Source organism: Scomber japonicus, chromosome 5 (assembly GCF_027409825.1).
Source record: "Scomber japonicus isolate fScoJap1 chromosome 5, fScoJap1.pri, whole genome shotgun sequence".
In the NCBI taxonomy this organism is placed as follows: domain Eukaryota; kingdom Metazoa; phylum Chordata; class Actinopteri; order Scombriformes; family Scombridae; genus Scomber; species Scomber japonicus.
In genome coordinates, this window is record NC_070582.1 from 33,323,528 (window position 1) to 33,346,027 (window position 22,500).

A 22,500-nucleotide genomic window follows, 5' to 3' on the forward strand; every position below is an offset into this window, starting at 1 on the left:
ACGATGACTTTTTTATTCAGGTGTCTAAAGCACCTCTCCTGGTACCTGCTCTACTCTGAGCTCCTCACCTTATCTCTCACACCTCAGATTTGGAGGTGCTGTCTCTCATCACAGTCTCTTCACATTCAGCTTCAAACTGTCTCAGTGCCTGCTGGGGAGGGGGGGGCGGGTCACAGAGTGTAGAAGCCAACACAACCATATCATCTGTAAAGCAGAGCAACAATCCTGAGATCCCCAAACTGGACTCTCTACTCCTTCCAGCTGCTCCTCCCGCACCTCTACCTTTGAGTTACATAGGCAAGATCACAAATGTGACTGCAATGTGTCTCAGTTGTTCTGGACTACTTGTAAATCAGGGATGACTGAGGGGGGGTTGGGGGTCCTCTGCCAGAATGGAACCAGGGACTCAACTACTAAGGCACTCCTATAACAGTAACAGCTGAGCTAGAAAGCGAACAACAATCCATTAACTCCCTCACCTTTTATAGATCATCCAGTGGTGTGTGTGTGTGTGTGTGTGTGTGTGTGTGTGTGTGTGTGTGTGTGTGTGTGTGTGTGTGTGTACCCTACTGACACATCTAATATCATTGTAACTTTATCACAAAGGTAGACATGGGACATCAGGCTTATATCTTGATGTGATGGAGGCATTTACACCTTTTTTCAACATCTGGCTAGAATGCATCTCATTTACACATGGCTTATTTGATATGTGATCGCTATCTGACCCCCTCACCCCCCCTCCCACCCTCTCACCCCCTCACCCCTCCACCACCTCACCCCTCCACCACCCCCAAATGCATGAGTGACTAATTGTAAATGAGATCTTTGTATCATCTGTTAGGTCTTATTATCCAGAGCAGAAACCAAAGTATGATTTAAAAAAAACAAAAAAAAACAACATACAAACCAACATTCTCTTGAGTTCTTGAACTCATCACTAATAATAATGCTGATGCTTGTGTCGACCATAAACACACTCAAAGATAGTGAAAATACACCCACTTTGACGTCACTCCTTAAATCCCTTCTCTCTCTCGCTTCTTCTTCTTCTTTTTTTAAAAAAAAAAAAACAACAAGAGTTGATTAATTGGCGTCATTGTGTTGCAAGGGCCGTGTGTTGTTGTGGGGACAGAGGCAGTGTGTCTTAATGCTGAGGGGATTACAGTAGGCTGAGCTGTGCCAAACCACAGCGTAGCAGCTCTGCCACCCTGCCAGGCCCAAAAACCACAAGCTTCCCCAGAGGCACTGTGGCAGCTGCTGTGACAGCTACTGCCTCCAACAGAGGAGGAGGAGGAGGAGGACCACATCTCTGACACACACACACAGCTATGGAATCTAGACTCTGACATACACATACTCATGCAGGGATAGAGTCAGTTGTTAATTCCTCCTCCCATCAGTGTATGTGTTTCCTCTAAATGACATCCATGCTGTTTTTGCAGATAGCGTATGAAGCATTCAAGGACAGAAAGATCGATGCGAAACTTATTTGCGGATACAAAAGCTCTTTTTTTCTTCTTCTTCTTTCTCGATGGCCTCCACAGATCGTTACCAGATGGCAGTAACGTTGAGGTTTTTATGTTTTTGACAGTGCGTGGTAGAGCTTTGTGTCACCAAGTAGCTGCTTTGTGTTGGTTGATGTTTTTCGGTGACTCTCGCAGTGAACCGGAGTGTGGCGCGCACCCCACCAGGGGAGGGGGAGGGTAGTAGATGTAATGATGATCTGGCAGCATACACTGAGGCTTTTAGATGTGTTTACTAACAGCATGACTGATTCATGAAATGAAACTGCTGCTAGATGACACTCACAGGACTATGATCTACCCAAAGGTCAAGATCACTGCAACCTTATAACACACTGTGGTTGTAAAGTCACTGATGTTGGTTTTTTGTTTCATGTGATTCAGCTGTGTGAATTATAATATGAACTATGAGTAATATAAGAGGTACGTCAGTGATTTGTTTTATTGTGCTTGTATAAAGGTTGGGGACATTTCAACTTTTAACAGACTGCAAAGCCCATTGAGACATATTTATGATTTATGATGTCAGGCTATATGTATAAAATTAACTTGACTTGATTTACCTCACATGACAAGAATCATAAAAATAATGTTCAGATTTGACGCAGTCTGAAATACTCCCAGCATGAGTCAAGCTCCAAAAAATAAAAAGGCTGGATCCTACATTTCCCATAATGTCTCCAGGACCTGATCATGTCATCATTTTGTGACTTGACAAAGCTCCTCCACATTGTACAGCTCTTATTACAGGCCTACTCTGATCTTCATGTGTAAAATTGGTGGAGTGCCCCTTTTTTAAATGAATTTTTATTAGAGCTGCAGCTGCAATCAACAGAAAATTAAATAGTTGTTTCTGTCAGCTTTTAAATAAAGATTGGTTTGTGAACTGTCAGGCAACACATAGAAAAAAGCAGCTCTGCATTTCTAACCTCTGCACCAACTACTACTCAAACTCACGCAAAAGCACAATTATAAATCCATGAAAATAAGCCTTGCAGTAGATGTTGATGATGTTGATGATCCGGTAGTGTTTAGGGCCCGACCCATACTGGATTTTTTGGAGCTTATGCCAATATTAAGGAGTCAAAAAATTCCTACATTGATATATCAGCCGGTAATTTTATATATATACTATATACTATATACTTTCTGAAGGGTATTCAGTATGAGTTGAAGTAGGGCTGGGCAATATATTGAAATTATATCGATATCGTGATATGAGACTAGATATCGTCTTAGATTTTGGATATGGTTGGATATGAGTTGTCTTTTCCTGGTTTTAAAGCTGCATTACAGTAAAATATGTAATTTTCGGAATTTACCAGTCTGTTCTAGCTAATCTGTTATTTACTTTTTACCCACTTGGTTATTATATCCACATTACTGATGATTATTTATCAAAGATTTCATAGTGTAAATATTTTGTGAAAGCATCTCTACAATATTGTTGTAATATTGATATCGAGGTATTTGGTCTAAAATATTGTGATACTTGATTTTGTCCATATTGCCCAGCCCTAAGTTGAAGCCGCTATGTCTTCATGAAGAGGATAGAGTTCAATTCAAAGCTTTTTATATCAAATACTGATGAAGCTAGAGCATTTTGCTTTCATTCTTTCTATGAGTAGGTTCATACAGTTGAATTGTCATAATGTACACTTCACTTTAGATGCTGCCAACCAATCACACATGAGTTTCTTCAGGACATCCACAGCCATCTGATCTCATTGTGGCACACACATGTTGTTTTTTTGTCTGTTTCTAAAAGAAAGTTTGAAATGATCCTCTCCTCTCCTGTCCAGGCTCACCGCTCCTCCTCTTTGCCAACCGGCGAGATGTCAGACTGGTGGATGCTGACGGAGTACGGGGCGAGTCGCCCATCGTCGTTAGCGACCTGGAGGACGCGGCAGCAGTGGACTTCCTGTACGCCGAGGGCCTGATATTTTGGACAGATGTCAGCGAGGAGGCCATCAAACAGACGCGCTGGAATCAATCATCCAACTGTAAGTCTGCTTTCTGTTTGCTGTGTGTAGTTCCTGACAATATCTGAGTTACTGTTTATTACTGGTTGAGCGTAGGGGCTGGTGATTACTAACACATATGTAACACACCAGTTTAGGAATATTTGGTGGTTCAGTTGTGGCTTTGTGTAAGATATATCCTGTTTCTCATCACTGCAGCCCTTAAAGAGGCATTGGGAACGGGGCAGACTGTGGTCGTATCGGGGCTAGACAGTCCCGACGGTCTGGCCTGCGACTGGTTGGGAAGGAAACTCTATTGGACCGACTCTGAGACCAATCGGATTGAAGTGGCCAACCTGGACGGCACCTCCAGGAAAGTTCTGTTTTGGATGGACTTGGACCAGCCCAGAGCTATCGCACTGAACCCCGCTCAACGGTAAGAAACCAGAGCAGAGACACTATACATGAACATAAAGACAACTGTATAGTGTGGTCAGTGGTAATTCTTACTAGGGGTATTATTTTTATTTATCCAGATTTTGAGATTTGGGTCTCTGCCTCCAGCATTACTCTCTTACTTAAACTGTGGAAAAATACAGAAAACTATCTGTATGGCTAGAATACTACAGTATCACATTCTATGTCATTTGGGTGAACAGACCATTTAAAGGCTGTGTATTAACCCTTTACATACTGTTCATATTCTGACTCATAATTAGTCTCTATACCAATTCACATTCAAAAATTCTCCATAGTCATTAATCTTATGGAAAAAAAGACATTCACAATCACTATTTTATGTTCCATGTCAACATTGTCTAAATGCTGATTTTTTTTTTCTAACAAACACAGGTCAAATTTGCACATTTGCATATAAAAATGTGTGTCAGCTGCACAAAAATAAAAGAAGATGCATTTTATTTCCATTTTTGTAAAACTGTGGGTCACATGAGGAAAAGATCCAGCTAAAATAAATGTGTATACAGGTCAAATTTGAACCTGAACAGTATTTTTAGGGTTAAAAACAAGACACTATGGTGTTGAAATAGAGTGATGCAATATATTGGCAAGAAAATAAAATACAAGGTAACAAAAACAATGTGTTGGAAAAAAAGTGTGGTAACATGCTGAAGATGCCTACATGCCCTAATTAGCATGGCATCCACTTCAGTTAATTGACAATGAGACAATAAAATGAAGTGAAAAGAGACGATGACATTGAAGAGAGGCACCTAAAGTTGACCCTCCCTCCTTTCTTCCATTCAACATATTGGATCAGCAAAGCCTGAGCTCCTCTGATGATAGATTTATTGTTGTGGGTAGATTTAGCTAGAATAAGGTGTAGTAGGAAAAGAGCATTTCTGCTGAAATGAATGGTTAAATGGTATTTGACCTTGTGTTGTTTTCCAATAGCTGGAGCGTTGCCTTTTACACAAATGACTTATGATTGCTTTTTTAGCCTTCTTATGATGGTTTTGGACAACACAAGGAGTCTCGGCTCTTTACTTTGCCTCTAACCATGACTTCTACAGCATTTAAAAAAAAACTAGTATAAAGTCACTACACTGCAATCAGAGGTTCAGTGTGGTCTCTTTAGTTTAGGCTGAATGCATTCAATCCTTTCCTTCAACTGCAATTTTCTTGTATTGCTCAAGCATTATGTATTTGTCATAGTGTAAACAGTTGTGTTGAACAGCCTCGACACCGTGTCAAGTCTAGAAAAAGTCCGATTGTGAATATGTACAGCTAACATTTATATAGATTACAATGAGGACAGGGTGTGTCTGCGTTTGGAGTCGTTGGCAAATCTTTTGGTTGTACTGTAAGTGAACCATGGAGGGTAAACCAGTCAGGAGACACTCACAAAATATTGTGGCACTGGTAGAAGATAAGATAGCTGGTGTAGAGGAGACACTGGTACACAACAGACTAGATTATTAAGATAAATCAGTTTAAAGTGCACAAAAGTGTATACATAGCTCATAACTGAGGTTAAACTAACAGCAAGAATGATCTTTTTGCAACCTGAGTGTCTTATTTTCATACTAGAGTCCAACATTCCTGATGTGACTGATAACATGTTACTCACCACACCTTTGTGAAGGAGTGTACAGGTCACACACACACAAGCTCTCTGACACACACACACACAAGCTCTCTGACACACACACACACACACACACACACACACACACACACACACACACACACACACACACACACACACACTCACAGCCAAGTGACAACAAAAATGAAAACTGATACTGTGACCCAATCTGTTCTTCCATAATATTTGGTTCAAATTTAACTGTACTTCCTGTCGTCGTACAATTCCAAACACATGTTTTGGTGACTTTAGTAGTTAAACAAAAGCAATCTGGTTTAGATAATCTGCTGACTTTGTGTGGAGAACTGTTGTAAAGCTGTGTTTAGTAACCACCATGTTAGTAAATGTTAGTTAAGTAGCAGGTGAGAAAATGTGTCAACCGATAAATATAAAGGCAAAAGCTACAGAAATAAGATCCAGCTTGTTCTTGTCCTTTAAATCATTTTAAAGCATCTGAATTGAAGTTAGTTCAACTCAGCACAAGTAAGGTCAGTTTAGTTTATTTAGTCAGAAGTGAAATGATAAATGACTTTCCATATACTTGGCTATAAAACTTCTAGTGAAGAGGCTTTAAGGTGGAAGGAGAGGAATGCATATATAATTGGATTAGATGATACAACAGAAGATAAACATGATTTATTTTACACAGAAATTCAATTCTCTTTAGATGACTGAATATTAGTAATATTTGAATTTATTTGAGAGCCCTTTGGAATGACATCATCTACATAGAGACATGCTATGGACAGTGGTATACGCACTGCTATCATACATAAAGGCATGCTATGGACAGTGGTATACACAACGCTATCATCTACATAAAGGCATGCTATGGACAGTGGTATACGCACTGCTATCATCTACATAAAGGCATGCTATGGACAGTGGTATACACAACGCTATCATCTACATATAGACATGCTATGGACAGTGGTATACACAACGCTATCATCTACATAGAGACATGCTATGGACAGTGGTATACACAACGCTATCATCTACATAGAGACATGCTATGGACAGTGGTATACACAACGCTATCATCTACATAGAGACATGCTATGGACAGTGGTATACACAACGCTATCATCTACATAAAGATGCTATGGACATTGATATACACACTGCTGTCATCTACATAGAGACATGCTATGGACAGTGGTATACACAACGCTATCATCTACATAGAGACATGCTATGGACAGTGGTATACACAATGCTATCATCTACATAGAGACATGCTATGGACAGTGGTATACACAACGCTATCATCTACATAGAGATGAACATTATGATGTAGACTGGCAGAGATTTATTATCTACGTACAGAAAAGATGTAATCTAACTTTAAAACAGGTCAAGCCATCACATGCTGAGTCATTCAAGTTATTGACTTAAAGCCACTAACCTAAAACTATTTTAGTCAGACTCTCCTGATTTAGCTCAAGACTGTTGATTTGATTCCATTCAGTTCAATTCAGGACAAGTAAATAGTTTTAGTCACCTTAAATCAGTTCTATTTAACTCAACTTATTTCAGTTCTATTTAAAAGAAGTGAATGAAATCAGTTTAACCCTTTATCAGAAATGTGGGAAAACGTTTTACCCTAAATAGGCAAGAAACCATATTCAACCATATTGACAATTAGAATTTCCAAGTATTTCAGTGAGTGGCCTTCAAAGGGTTAAGACAAAGGCAGTGAATTCAGGTGAAGACAAAAAAGTTCATTTCAGTTTAGGCCAAGTCATTTAGCTAAACATGCTTTTCTCATATATATACTGTTGCATTATGAATATCACCAGTTTGTATTTATATGAATTAATTACACAAATAAAATCACACAAATAAATTAGAAAGAAAAACCTCTGCTTCCACTTCTTCTCTTCTTTTTTCCATCTCTCCTGTCTCTCTCTCTCTCTTTGGTTTCCTGCTCTGTAATTGTCGTTTCACCATCACCGGCCAAAGGAATGCAGATGTGTCTGTCATTCTGAATGTAGGTAGACTACATACACGTTACACACACACACACACACACACACACACACACACACACACACACACACACACACACACACATATTGCCACAGCATTTAATAAGCAGCATTCAAACCAATAACTGTTGGTTGTGTGACAGGCTGATTTATTGGGCTTCACTTTATTATACTGTGAACTCAAACAAGAGCAGAGCCAGAGTGTTAGTACTTTTATTGTGAGTATGATTTATGATATGGAGAAAACATATTTCTAGAAGTGTGTAAACTTACAGGTATGTCCTTTTTCATCCATGCTGTTAATATCTCATTTATTAAACAGGAAAAACAAGAAAAAGAAATGACATCGGAATGTAAAACTTGACGATACAGAGATGTTTTTATTATAGTGATAACACAATGTATTCATACACGGGTTTGATCAAATACTGTACACACTTCACAACAAAGCCTGAGAATGGAGACAGAATAAAACAAAAAAAGAGTGGCCAAAAAAAAAAAGAAAGAATGGAAATATACACAAAAACGGAGAAAGAGTGACGTTATAAAAAAGACAGCCCCGCCTAAGAAAACGTTAAAAAACGAAAAAGTATTATGAAATTTCAAAATAGCTCAAAGCCTATTGGGCCGTTATTGGCAGAAGCATTGAAGTGACACTTCAGAGGAGTAGACAGACAGACAGACAGAGGAGCAGAAGAGGAGTGTGTTGAAATATTAGCGGGCAGGGAGTTTTTCTTCCAAAGGAGAGTACGAGCTGGAGATTGAGCAGCTGTCCAAGTAATCACTGTCTCATGATTGATTCATCAGCACCAAGCAACAACCTATATAGTGTGTTTGTGGAGCAGTGTGTTTACTTTTACAAAATGGCCCGTTTGTATTAATGACTTGTGTCTTTTTTTCTGTCTTCAGCTACATGTACTGGACGGACTGGGGGGAAGAACCTAGGATAGAACGGGCTGGCATGGACGGCAGCAACAGGTACCAAACTGCATACTACATACTACATACTTCTATACTACATACCCTAACATAACCCTAACCCTAACCCTAACCCTTCTACCCGAGCTGAAATCATCAGGCTGAAGCTGATTTGATTTTAGCTCTAACTCTGTAAATATACCACTTTATCCACATTTCTAACCTTTTTAGTTGAGAAAGTAAAGTAGCCCTTTAGATCCACAATGTGACGCTAATTTGTCCAAATAACACCTGTTTAAAGTTTTGTTCCTGCTAATTCGGAGCCGCTCAAGTTAGCCGTAGCGAGTTACGCACTTCCTGTCATTTTCACAAAATAAAACACCCATTGCCTTTTATTATTAAGAAAACCATAATGATAGAATTGGTGCTTTTATTTTGAAAACAGGAAGTGAACATACCCTCGCTGTAGCTAACTTGAAACCACAGTTTTTTCAGAAGTTACGTTGCATCTTGGGTAATTTGAGTGTGAGTAGTCAGCTCTTGATGCATACTCTGCATTTCTGGTGAATCTAGTTAACCATCCGGGAACACACTACATATGTTAGTATGAGTAGTAGGAAAGTAAGCAGTTTGGAACAGACCCTTAAACTTATCCTCAGTGCACCTACACATACAGATGCAGTAACAGCTGTACATCATTGTGTGTGCTTCTGTTCCCAACAGGAAAGTGATAGTGAATGTGGACATATACTGGCCCAATGGTCTGACCATTGATCTGGTGGAGCAGAAGTTGTACTGGGCAGATGCCAAGCTAAGCTTTATTCACAGAGCTAACCTGGATGGATCTGCACGGTAAGGACGCGCGCGCCCGTGTGTGTGTGTGTGTGTGTGTGTGTGTGTGTGTAAAAGTTTGTGTATTTTTCCTTCAGTTTGGTTCTCTTGCTGACCACTTACTGTTATAATAGTTTAAGAAGCAGTTTTGGTTGACCATTAATCAGCTAATAACATCTGTCAGCAGCTGTCCTGGCTCCTTACCAGAAACAGGAACTAAACAGTTTCAGCTTTGCTCAATAAGTCAGTGTTGGATGTTTACAGTTTTATTTTCTACCTTTGGTTTTCCTGCTGTACTGACATGGTACTGACTGACACACTGAACTGACCCCAAAAACCGAGGTACACGCCTAACATACCTATGGGAGTGATTGGAGTTGGATTAGAATGCAATCCAAGTACCTAAAATGTATGAATCTACTATGGATTGACATTTGGAGAGTATCTTCACAACGCAGTCAGCCAACTCACATAGAAAAGATTCTTGATGTGGTAAATAGACTGTACTTATATAACAATTTTCTAGTCTTTACACTACATGTCACATTTACCCATTCACACCCCGCTGATCAATGGTGACATTCACATCCAGCTCACCCCTCCATTAACCAGCTGTGTGGAGACTCTTAACTCCTTGCTCATGCTTTTTTTTTTTTCATTCTTCCGAACTATTCCTGTCGCTCTTAATGTGAACAACAGAGCGCAGTGCTGCGAATGTCTTCCAAAGAGAGAGAGAGACGGCCCACTTTCACGCCGACTTCGAGTCTGGCCAAACCCGTAGCATTTTTTTTTACAGCTTAAACAGGACACTAAATTGTAATGGTGCTTGGATTCATGTCTCAGAGAGTGGTGTATGTCACAAGTGAATATAGAAGTGAAACCTGACTGCCTCAACTGATTTGCAGGCTTTACTCCATTTATGAGATGTCAAAAACAAAAAAAACACTTTTTACAACCGCTGTATCATCATCATCATGTTGAAGGATAGGTTAAAATTTGCCTATATGTATATTGAACCTCTTCTTGTTCATACTGACTGTCATCCCTTCCTTACATGCCTCCAATAGAAGAGATGGAGGACAAAATACTTCATACTAACTTTGACTTGACCCAGACTTCTGAAGCCTCACAATAACTTCAGATTCATTTTGGAAAGTGTTCTTGCACAGAATGAGGCCTGTGGATTTTGTAACTCATCACTTACATTGAAAGCACGTTGGGAAGGAATCTCTTGGCCAGTGTGAAAAGAAAGAAATGTTATTACAGTGAGCAAAAACTATTGTGAATACTGAGTATTGTTTTAACCCTCATACACTGCACAATTAGTCTGTGCACAACAAATCATTCACAAATACCTCGTCGTCAGTCACAGATAAAGACGAATCCTTATTGGAGAGAGCTTAGAGAGTTTATCTTTCAGTTTTTACAATGTAACAGTATATTTTGAATATGGGTCAAACACTCTACAGATACGTGTATCAGCTGCACACAAATACTTTTAACCCTTACATACTGTTTGGGTCAAATTTCACCCGTTTTGACATTTAACAGCTGTAAAAACACCCCAAATGTTTTTCATTCTGAAATTTGATGACTTTTCCTAAAGTGGCCCAAAATGCACAAAAATGAAAATATTATACGTATTGCCATGTGTTTTAGTGAAATGAATAGTTTTAATAAGATAGTTTTTATGATGTAGCAGTGAAGACTGATGGCTCTAATGGTTATACAATAAACCCCACACTTCTATAAAGTTATAAAATACATTTCCATCATTATTGCTATGTTATATTTTCATGTCTTAGGTCAAATAGGACATGATATTGTGTGATAGGAGCTGTTTTTTCTCCATAAATGAGCTAAAACATACACACTCTCTGCTCTCTGAAACATTCATCAAGGTTTAATCACATTTATTGATCAGTCAGTTCGACTATCGATGCTTTCTAAACACATCTGTGGTTCAACATTTGGTGAAGACCGATTCTTAGTTTGGGTCAAAACTGACCTGGATCATACTGTGAGGGTGTTAGGGTTGCACATCTGTCTGTGATAAACGATTCGATATGCATCTAGATACACAGGTTACGATTCCATTCAAAAACGATATCCTTTTATTACAGTTCGATTCAATTCGATACAGTGTAAGGGATTCGATTCTACGGTTAATATTTGTTGTAGATATTTTATAAAATAAAGAAGCCAATTCTATGAAAGTGACAGTACAATATTTTCTTTTCAAATATGTAAAAAAGACACATATCCCCAAGTATTGTGGCTTCATAGCACTGGCAAAAAAAACCAGAACAATAAAATCACATGTCAATGTATTTATTTTTAGACATGGACCAAAAAAAAGTCTGGCTGAATCGTTGGATGGGAACTCCAGAGGTAAAAGTAGCACAGAACATTTCAGCCTGAGCATAGTGTTTTGAACACTAGAATAGGTAACAAAGGTGCAATATGATCAACTCCATCACTCAGGCTGATGCTGTCGTTATTCACCTCCTCCATTTTCCGTGTTGTCACTTGTTTATCACTCATGCTAATACCAGCTAGGCAGCTACGGAGTTTTGCGAGCAGCTTCAGCTCTTGCGTTGTTTTAGTGACGCTGGCGCATGTGTGATGCCGCCAACCGACTCCAAGTCTCGCGATACCCGATCCATGACTCTACAACCGATTCATCTAGGAATTCATGGCTAATTCGTATCGATTGAGGAGGCTGCTACCGATGCAGCCGTATCTCTCACTTGTTGAACCGAATATCCGGTCTCATCGGTTTATCGTTCACAACCCTAGAGGGTGTAGAATATGAACATATGTAAGGATTGGGAAGTTGAAATATTTCCATTTTTGTTTATTCTGGGTCACATTAGGAGAACACATCAAATGTCAGGCTAAAAGTAACATGATTCGAGGTGTTGTGACCATGAACAATAAGTAAGGGTTAAGACAGACTTTTCCTTTAATTAATTCCCTTGTAAAGATGTGAGTGCTCTATAGATTGATTTATAGATCTGTCTTTGCCCCTGTTGTCTCTCAGTGTGGACTTCCTGCCGTCTGTGTCACTGCCAGGTCTAGTGGTAGACCTCAGTAGGACCTGCTTTCACCATCTGCTTCTTTTAACACTGACTCACACTGAACCTTTAACCCATAAACACATTTAGATCAACTTCATTCCCTATACTTTTAAATAATAGTGTATGCCAATGCAATGCAGTATATTAAAGTGCAACAAACTAATGCACTGAAATGATGAGCTTTCATACTGAAAACCTGCGAGGTCATTATTTGAAGTTTGATAATGCATGATGCAATTTTATGGCCTGTAAAAAACATTTTAGATGGTTAATTTTCTTTTTTAATTTTGGAACCTGGTCATTGAAATGATCAGCTCAAACTGATTGGTTAAGGTGGGAATATAATACACTTGTATACATTCCAGTACCCAAAAGTGTTATAAACTCACACTATTGCATGATCTCCTATTGAAACTATAAAGATCAACAGCAAAAATTCTTTGAGTTTTCACCATGTTCAACTTCTTTCACACAAAGAAAGGGAGGAGGGGAAAAAGAAAAATAGCTGTTCAGACAGAATGAAAGAAAAATAGAGAGAGAGAGAGTATGAGAGACTTGTCCAACACAAACAGAGCTGTGGTATGGAGGCCCCAGTCAAAACACACACACACACACACACACACACACACACACACACACACACACACACACACACACACACACACTCTCTCACAGCTCAATCTTTCCTTCTTTCCATTAGTGTAACATCCCTCCAGTCTTATCACACTACTTCTCCCTCCTCAATAACTCAGTAAGTGTCTGTGTCTGTCACCATGGATGTTTCTACATTTCTAAATTAGTATCATGACATTATATCCAGACTGACTTGCATTAAGGGTTGTACACATTAGTCCTGAACAATCCTTTGGAAAAACATCTGTAAAATAATTTAACATCACGGCATGAGAAGTAGTAGAAGTTCTTTTGGAATAGGGCAAGAAAAAAGCACATAAATAAAAGATTTTTACATTAAAGGAAGTAAAGAAGTCAGATTTTAGTGTCAGCAATATCACAGTGAAAGTAACAGCTTGCTGGTGAGAAGGGAAAGTAAAAAACAGGAACAAAAAGAGGATCAAGAATAGGCATGGGATGATAACCGTGTTCAAGGTATACCGTGATATGAAAAGTCACGATAACCGAAACCGCCAAATTATCTGTCATACCGTTCCTAAGGTATGAGCTGTTTTTTGTCTGGTCAAAGACAGAAAGTGGTTAGGGTCAGAAATCCCTCAGGTGGTGCAGCTGCAGCTTAGAGTATCACGACCCCTCACACTCTCATTACAGATTCAGGTTAAATTAACATGTCTGTCTTTATTTTTCTTCCTTTTAGGAACATTTTAGAGCTGTAATCGCAATACCGTAATACCGTGAAACCGTGATATTTTTTCTTATGGTTATCATACCGCCAGAATCTCATACCGGCCCATGCCTAGTCAAGAATGGAGCCTTGGAGAGCACCATGTGTAGATGGATGATAGGAAGAAGAGAGGGTTTCGAGAGGGTTTGTCTCCAGCTAGAACTTCAAGCTCATTCTAATAACTCCAATATTGCTCAGATGGAGAAAACCATTCACTCACACATGCATACACTGATGGTGCAGCCATTGGAAGCAATTTAGGGTTCAGTATTTTGCCCGAGCACACTTCAACATGTGGACTGGAGGAGCCGGGAATCCAACCACCAATCTGCCGATTGCTGCCGCCCCGTTTATTGGTATTTGTGGATACTACCAAAAAAACCTCTCAACATCAGCTCATTCTACTGAGTCCATTATTGATGTTTTTTGATGCTACTATAATAAAAGTCTCAAAGTCCGACATTGCAGATCATGTGTACAGTAAATAAATGGACACATCATGCAATTTAATGACACAACCAGTCTGCAACACAGAGCATCAGAAAACAACTGCCGCTACCTGCAGCTGAGTCCTACAATTGTTACAACATGTTGGACTGGATCCAAACCCAAATTTCGTGGAAGTGTTTGATGCTGTTGGAAACATGGCGCAACCTCAGGCGATGTCTTCCTACGACAGCAGCACATTACCTCTGCACACCAGCTTTCCCTTTTCCTGTGTTACTGCTCCAAGCTGAACAAAGCACATTCACATTAGCACGCTGCTAATTGCGTAGCGAAGAAGTGAGTGAGTTTACAGGTATGAGAGCAACAGATACTGCTGGATAGCCTTTAATAGAGTTACAGGAGAGGCTTTCATCTGAATGTAACTGACAGCTGAGTAATTAAATCATTTGCCTTACACACACACACACACACACACACATATCTAAATATAAATATATATATATATATATAATGTACAAACAGAACAGCTTTGAAATCTGGAGTTGGTTAAATTTGTTCCTTCTTTTTTTCCTTAACCACTGCTGGCAGGCACCTCTGCTTTTACAGCACACATAGACACACACACACACACACACACACACACACACACACACACACACACACACGCATGCACGCACAGGACCAAAAATTTTGATTGATGAAAGGCAGTTTCTGCTGTGTTGATATTCTAAATACATGATTTCTTTGATCCGGTGCCTAAGTGTGTTTGTGCGAGTGCATTTTCCTGTAAGTGATTCTAAAGTGTGTTTTATAAAAGAACCACTCTCTCCTGATCCAATCAAACACACACACACACACACACACACACACACACACACACACACTTCTCTAGCTTGCTTCCATGCTTTTTTTGTTATTGTTTGGCCCGAAGGAAAGAGAGAGAGCACATACCTTCACCAGGACTGCACAGTCCTCCGGATGTGTTGTTTCAGTAAGAAAGTGTGAAGAAAGTAGAGTCTGAGAGGTTGAGATACAATCACCTGGTGTTTCTTTCTGCTCAGTACATTCACCTCAGCTACTGATTATTTGTGATTATTTTGCAGATAATATTTGACATTTAATTGATGTATAATTGATGCATGATTTGGTCTCGAAGATGAGACAAAACTGTGAAAAATAGCCATCACATGTTCTAAAGCGTGGGCTGAAGTCTTTAAGATGCTTTTTTGTCTGATACAACAGGAGCCTCAGTCCACTGAAAGTACATATTGACCCATTAAAGAAATAATAACATTCATGCTTGGTAATAAAGTAAAAATGATTACTGATGACATAAAGTACAATTATTTGGCAAAACTAGTATTGAAAAGTGAAATGTAAAGAATGTTTGTGTTCTGTCTTGCAGTGAAACAGTGGTGGAGGGCACGCTGACCCATCCCTTTGCACTAACACTATCTGAGGAGACCTTATACTGGACTGACTGGCAGACCCGCTCCATCCACGCCTGTAACAAAAACAGCGGAGACAAAACCAGAGAGATCCTCAGTGGGATTTACTCTCCTATGGACATTCAGGTCCTGGAGTCATATCGACAACCTTACAGTAAGTGCACTATGTTTCTTTATATATATATATATATATATAGTACATACTGTGTGTGTATATATGTATATATATATATATATATATATATGTATATATATATGTATATGTATATGTATATGTATATGTATATATATATGTATATATATGTGTGTATATATATATATATATATATATATATATATATATATATATATATATATATATATATATATATATATATATATGTGTGTATATATATATATATATATATATATATATATATATATATATATATATATATATATATGTGTGTATATATATATATATATATATGTATATATATGTATATAAACAATTAAAGACCAGCCCCATCCATCTTACATGAGTTTCGGTAACCAGGGCAACTTGATTTGGCGGGCATACGTCCATGAGCAAGTTACCCACTTGCTACAGCAATGCACTGCCAAAACATTCCAGGTGGCAGTAGAATTCTTGTTGTGCATGTCAGAGTAAGTGAATTACTGGTAATGCAGTAACACAAATTGAACAGAGCAAACAGAAGTAGAGGAGAAAATATCATCTTATGAAAATATGATCAAATATACTTATCAAACAAAGGGGATTAGAAATAAAGGCCTCCCTCTAATATAAACCTGTTTCTAATAAAGGCCTGTGCGGTTGAGATAAATAAAGACCTGGGCTCTATTTGAAGAAATAAAATAGATATACTGTATATATCAGCAAATGATTACACAGGACTAATCCTAATAGTATCATTGATCTGTGATATGACTGATAATACTCATATTATCATAAATATTTATTATAGAACATCAACATGAAGTGCTTTCTGCAGTCATTTTCCAGCAGGTCAAATCTTATTTTTATCATTTGGACGCTGAAGCTTCATATTAGCTTCACATTACCTAGCTTCACTTACCTCATGTTTTTTCTTTCTTCTTTATCTCTTTTTCCCTCGTGGTTTTGTCTGTGTCATCACAGTCCAGACTCCATGTAGTGAGGATAACGGAGGCTGTAGTCATCTCTGCCTGCTCTCTCCAGTCAAGCCTTTCTACAGCTGTGCCTGCCCCACTGGAGTCCAGCTGAACCCAGACAAGAAGACATGCAAACCAGGTATTTACACCACAACACACACTCAATAGCCACTAGACTTATGGATCAGCACATCTCTGATAGTAGCGGAAAGGTCTGGGTTCTGTTAGCTGACTAACCTTCATTTTATAAGCAACCTTCATACATCATCAATAATTCCATAACTAAATGATTCAGCATCAGGAATCTCACATGTACTAACACATGTAATCTGAATCTTTGAGGAAAACATAAACAGTTTGACAGAAAATTGTCTACTTAGTGGCTTTTTTTTTTAAAGCTTGCAACCAATACAATCTCAAATATCAACCACTTTAGTTGACATGTAACAAGTCTCCTTGACAACTGAGCATACTCCATCTGCTGCAGACCACAAGAAGGGGTCGAAAGCTCCAGAGAAAGCTAGTTAGTGGACTCTTTTACTTTTACTCTTTTTTTCTTGTTAAACTAGTGCTAAGTTACAAATGTTGTGCTTAAAGACTGTGTAAAGTGAATTCAGACTTTTTCTTCTAAACACATTAAATAGGTCATAAATGTATTTCTAAAAAAGGTGTAAAAAGCATTTCAACTATTTAGATTTGAATTGTGGAGCTAGGCTTCACAAACTGTGTTTCAAGATTTCTGTGTTCAGGATTTAGTGGGTGGGTCTGAAAATAAACCCGCCCCTGCTGCTGTAGAGGTAGAAATACATTCAGCACACTACTACTACTAATACAGTCTACAGTTAGCCAGTTAGCTGAGTTAGCCGCCGAGATAGCCGCCGAGCTGGCCGCTGAGTTAGCAGCAGAAAGCTCTCAGACGTAGCGTCCATGTTTCTGGTAGAAGTGACTTTGATTGACAGGTGACACTTGGTAGGGGGCGGGGTTTCAGCGAACTCGGCGGGCACTCCCACAGCGTTTGGGAGCAGAGAAAGAACTTTGAAGCCTAATTTCATATATTTGGCGATTTTTTTTAATCATTCAAATTTGGCAGGGTGGTTAACACACTTTTCTGTGGTATGTCAAACTCAGAACACATATTTATTCTTACTTTACACAGACTTTAATGATGAAGGATAAGTTGATAACTGGATATAATTGGGATGCATCCTACTGAACCTTGACTCTAGCAGCGCATACACACATTAGCGATTAGTATTTGCTGTTGCTGACCGCCATTAGCATTGTCTGCGGTGTGTAATGTAGCATCAGCCTGACAACAAGTTAAATGACCTCTCTGCTGGAGGAGCGGGACACCGACTGACCGGCCGCCATGTTGATTCCCACGATGCTAAAACAATAGAGCCTTATTCAGTGAAAACACAACAGTGTGTTATAGCGCGTCTGCATCTGTGTCTGTGTCGGTTGTGTTATGTGAATGTATTAAATTTGAATGAAACATGCCAACCAATCACTTAGCCCCTGTTGACAATAAAAAACAACAATGCTCTATTGTGTGTGCTCGTAGTGTGTGTGTGTGTGTGTGTGTGTGTGTGTGTGTGTGTGTGTGTGTGTGTGTGTGTGTGTGTGTCTTTGTGTCCGTGCTTCTAATTTGTTTTGCTTGGCTGGTTAAATTGAAGGCGTTTGTTATTACGCTGGCAGCAGAGCGCGTGTGTGTCAGTGTGTGTGTGTGCATGTGTGTGTGTGCATGTTTTTCAGGGGGTCTTTAAGTGTCTCAGAATGAAGTCAAGCGGAGAGAAGAGTGGAATCACAGATGCTTTCCCTCCTTCCTTTTCATTCTTTCCCTTCATTTATCCCCCCCTCCTCCTCCTCCCCCCCTCCCCCCTTCGTTTCAGTCATTTAGGTAGATGGAACAACTCTCAATGTCAGATTTGATTGGCGCCAAGGCTGCGAGATGCCAGATTCTGATTGGTTGTAAGAGTGCAGCTGGAAAGAGGGAGAAAGAAAGATTTACATGATTTGCAGAGCTATGCGCTTTTGATTTTGAAACTATTTGGCATTATTTCACATAATTTGACTTAATCATTTTAAATTACATCCTCTCTTTGTTTGGTTTCTAAAATATATTTCCTATAGACCTGCTCAGAGGATCAATATTGTTTCTTGTTGTTTCTTGCTAGTCAGCCCTGCCTTGTCTTTTTTGAAAATGTGGGACAAAGACAAGAAAGGAATGCTAGCGGTATAGAAAGAAAGACACGTTGAACTGCTTCATGTGAGCTCCTCAGAGTCAGAGGTGTGAGAGACAAAAGGAAAACAGTTAATTGTCTCCCATGAGGTGAGTTTGGCTCCTGTTAAATCTGAACCAACAGCTTAACACAGTGGAGGATCCCTCAGGACAACAGAGCCCTTTGTTTCCACACTGGTTGGAGTGAGAAAGTGATAATAGTAGAGCTTGGCTCTGGCTACATAGATTGATATTGGACTGTGGGGTTTGGCTCTAATCCAGATACCAAATACTTATATTTGGATCTTATGGGACGATGCCTTGATATCTATACTTTAATGACACAAGCTTTGGAGAAATGTACAGTTTTTCCCCGATGGGAGGAAAAGATGTCTGCTGTTTGTCAAGTTTAGACTGAGCAGCAGAAGGGATGCATGCCACTTCAATTCAAGTCTACTGTTATATGTATTAAACTTTTCTATAAAGAACAATAGCCACACCTTACTGTATCACCATCATTAAAAATATCATCATTTCTATGCAAACTACATATAATCATATCATAATAACTTTATTTTTAAAGCCGCTTTCATACTATAAATGCAGCTCAAAGTGCTTAACAACAAAATAAATGACATACACAAAGCACTTCACATTAAAAGGAGCATAAAAAAATGTTGAAAAAGAATATTAGGGGTTGAGCATAGCTCTGTGGGTAGAGCACCCGCCCCATGTGTAGAGGCTACAGTCCTCGCTGCAGGCGACCCCGATTCGAATCCTGCATCAAGCGGTCTTATCCTGTGTGTCATTCCCCCCCTCTGCCTCCTGTTTCCTGTCTCTCTCTAACCTATACAATAAAGGCAAAAAAAAGCCCAAAAATATACTTTTAAAAAAAAAGAAAAAGAATATTAGTGTAATGTAAGTTGGAAAATAAGAATGGCAATAATTTTAAAGTAGTAAAAATAGTAAACACAGAGATGAGGTTAGTTTTTATCTTTCTTTTAAAAATGTTTAGCACCTTGATATCTAAAGGTAGTGTGTTCCATAGTTTTGGGGTATGAACAATTCTGAAAAAAAAATTCCTGTAACTTCTCTGCAGGGATTAGTGAAGAACAAAGCAACATCTATAAACAAACAAATAAAAATCTATCACAGGTATTGTGTCAGTGGAATGAAGAAAACTGTATTCGATATTTAGATTTTGATGAATAAAAACCGAACAAATATAGAATAAATGGCACATCTTTTCCTAAATGCGTGACAGAAATCTGTAAAAATCTCCAATTAACAGTCAGTATGAATGATCTTCACAGTTGATTTCACAGTGCTGATTTCTTTGTTGCTAACTGTGTATTTCTTCTAATCATTCATTTTTTTTATTGCTTGGCCCTTTCACTCTCTGTATTTCATCATTATATTGTTAAGCTTCATTAAGCATTTTATATATTGAGTGCCATTAGATGTTTGTACTGGACCATGCAGATAATACACTGTGTGGTATTTATGTTGGTTGTGAAAGAGCTATTCTCCTCAAATTTTCCGACAGCCTAACCAACCTAAACCCAAACCACTTTCCTCAACCGCAGTGTAAAACCCAAGAGGAATCATAGTTTATCTGACCCCAGACCTAACTATTATTTCACTGTTCAAACTCTGTGTTTTATTGGGTTGCATTTACAAATGTCCTGCTGTGGATTATCAGTTGTTGCTTGTAAGGGTGGCCAAGTACTTTCAGAAAATGATGAAGGCTTTCCTTTGTTAGACTTATGTTCAGTTGTTGCTGAATTGAACTCCATTGTATGGGTTGTAGTTTGTGGTGTTGTATTGCATTATTTCTCAATCAGGGATGATGATAAATAAATAATAGCATATATGTTTTAAAACATCCCATGGCCTTTAGAGACATACTGTATTCTTAAATAGTGACCAAGCCTTTATATGAAGTCAGAAGTCAGCTTCAGACAGTGCCAGGCCTTTATTTGAAGCAAGCCTTTATTTCTAATTCCCTCTGTGTGATACGTATAATCGGCCATGTTTTAGTATGAAGCCTTGTTTTGATCAGCTCCTGTTTGCCCTGTTGAAGTTACTGCATTACACAGTTAATATAAACTCAACACTCCCTGCATCTGTTTCAACTTAAAAGCCCTCTTGTGGAGAACGCATTGGCAAAAATGTGTGGATAGTTTGTACAACACAAGTACAATACAACATTGTCTGAGTGACAAAGACAAATCCTGATATTAAAACACAGTATGTGAAACAGGACTGGTGTGTTTTGCCATGCTTCAGCAGGTCATATACAGTGGAAAGTCATCAGCGAACATAGAGAATAAAATTATGCTGGGGAAATAAGTCATTACAGCTAACCCTAACCCACAAAATGTTGTTCATATTGAGTGTACCAGTACTCTCTAGTGAGCACTTTTAACTGGAAATTAGTTCTGCTGACAACAGTTATTAAAACTTGATGTCCATATGTGGTTGAAGATGTCATTCTCACTCTACTATCTGTGTGGTGCGTTTAAGGAGCAGAGCAGGTGTTGCTACTGGCTCGACGGACTGACCTGAGGAGAATATCTCTGGACCTGCCAGACTTCACCGACATAGTCTTGCAGGTAACACACACACACACACACACACACACACACACACACACACACACACACACACACACACACACACACACAAATCTGTCCTGACTTTTTACCCTTGTCATGTATTCATCATTTTCATGTTTGCCGATGCAGGTGGATGACATCCGCCACGCCATAGCTATAGACTACGATCCGGTTGAGGGTTACGTCTACTGGACAGATGACGAAGTGCGGGCCATTCGGCGATCCCACATCGATGGCAGCAACGCCATGGTGCTGGTTACCACGGAGATCAACCACCCAGATGGCATTGCTGTGGACTGGGTGGCCAGAAACCTGTACTGGACTGACACCGGCACTGACAGGATAGAGGTACATGTGACACATTAGAGATAGTAGTTTCTTGTAGCAATGCATGAAAAGCTTTGTGATGGAAGCTTTGCAGTAATAATGTCATACTCTAAGTATTCAGTATTGTAATAATGGTCATGTGGTATTGCAGGTCACCAGGCTGAATGGAACCTCTCGGAAAATTTTGATTTCTGAGAACCTGGACGAACCCAGAGCCATCGTCCTGGACCCTGTTAATGGGTATGTGTATGTCTAATGATGCTGCTACCATAGCAACCATGTCATCCTTTTTCTGAGATTTTAGGGACTTTTACTTGCTTTAAGTACTTTAAACCAATAATTGGTGGATATTTAATTGGCTAGTGTTGACTGCTTTTTGGCCAACCCTTCCCAAACAAGGCAGTGTGAAGAAGACTTTACTGCGGCATTTAGATCAGGGGGGTCAAACTCATTTTCATTCAAGGGCCACATACAGCCAAATTTGATCTCATGTGGGCTGGACCAATAAAAAGATGGAAGGGAGGAAGGAAACAAGGA

General features: G+C 39.1%; 1 protein-coding gene across 1 annotated transcript in view; it reads left to right on the forward strand.

The window, feature by feature from the left end:
• Nucleotides 1-22,500, forward strand: part of lrp5 (low density lipoprotein receptor-related protein 5) — a 75,685-nt gene that overhangs the window by 9,567 nt on the left and 43,618 nt on the right. The window contains 9 exon segments of the mRNA XM_053320008.1: nt 3,329-3,529; nt 3,707-3,923; nt 8,495-8,563; nt 9,227-9,355; nt 15,624-15,820; nt 16,805-16,936; nt 21,545-21,633; nt 21,766-21,984; nt 22,115-22,203. Coding sequence (XP_053175983.1) covers nt 3,329-3,529; nt 3,707-3,923; nt 8,495-8,563; nt 9,227-9,355; nt 15,624-15,820; nt 16,805-16,936; nt 21,545-21,633; nt 21,766-21,984; nt 22,115-22,203 — 1,342 coding nt within the window.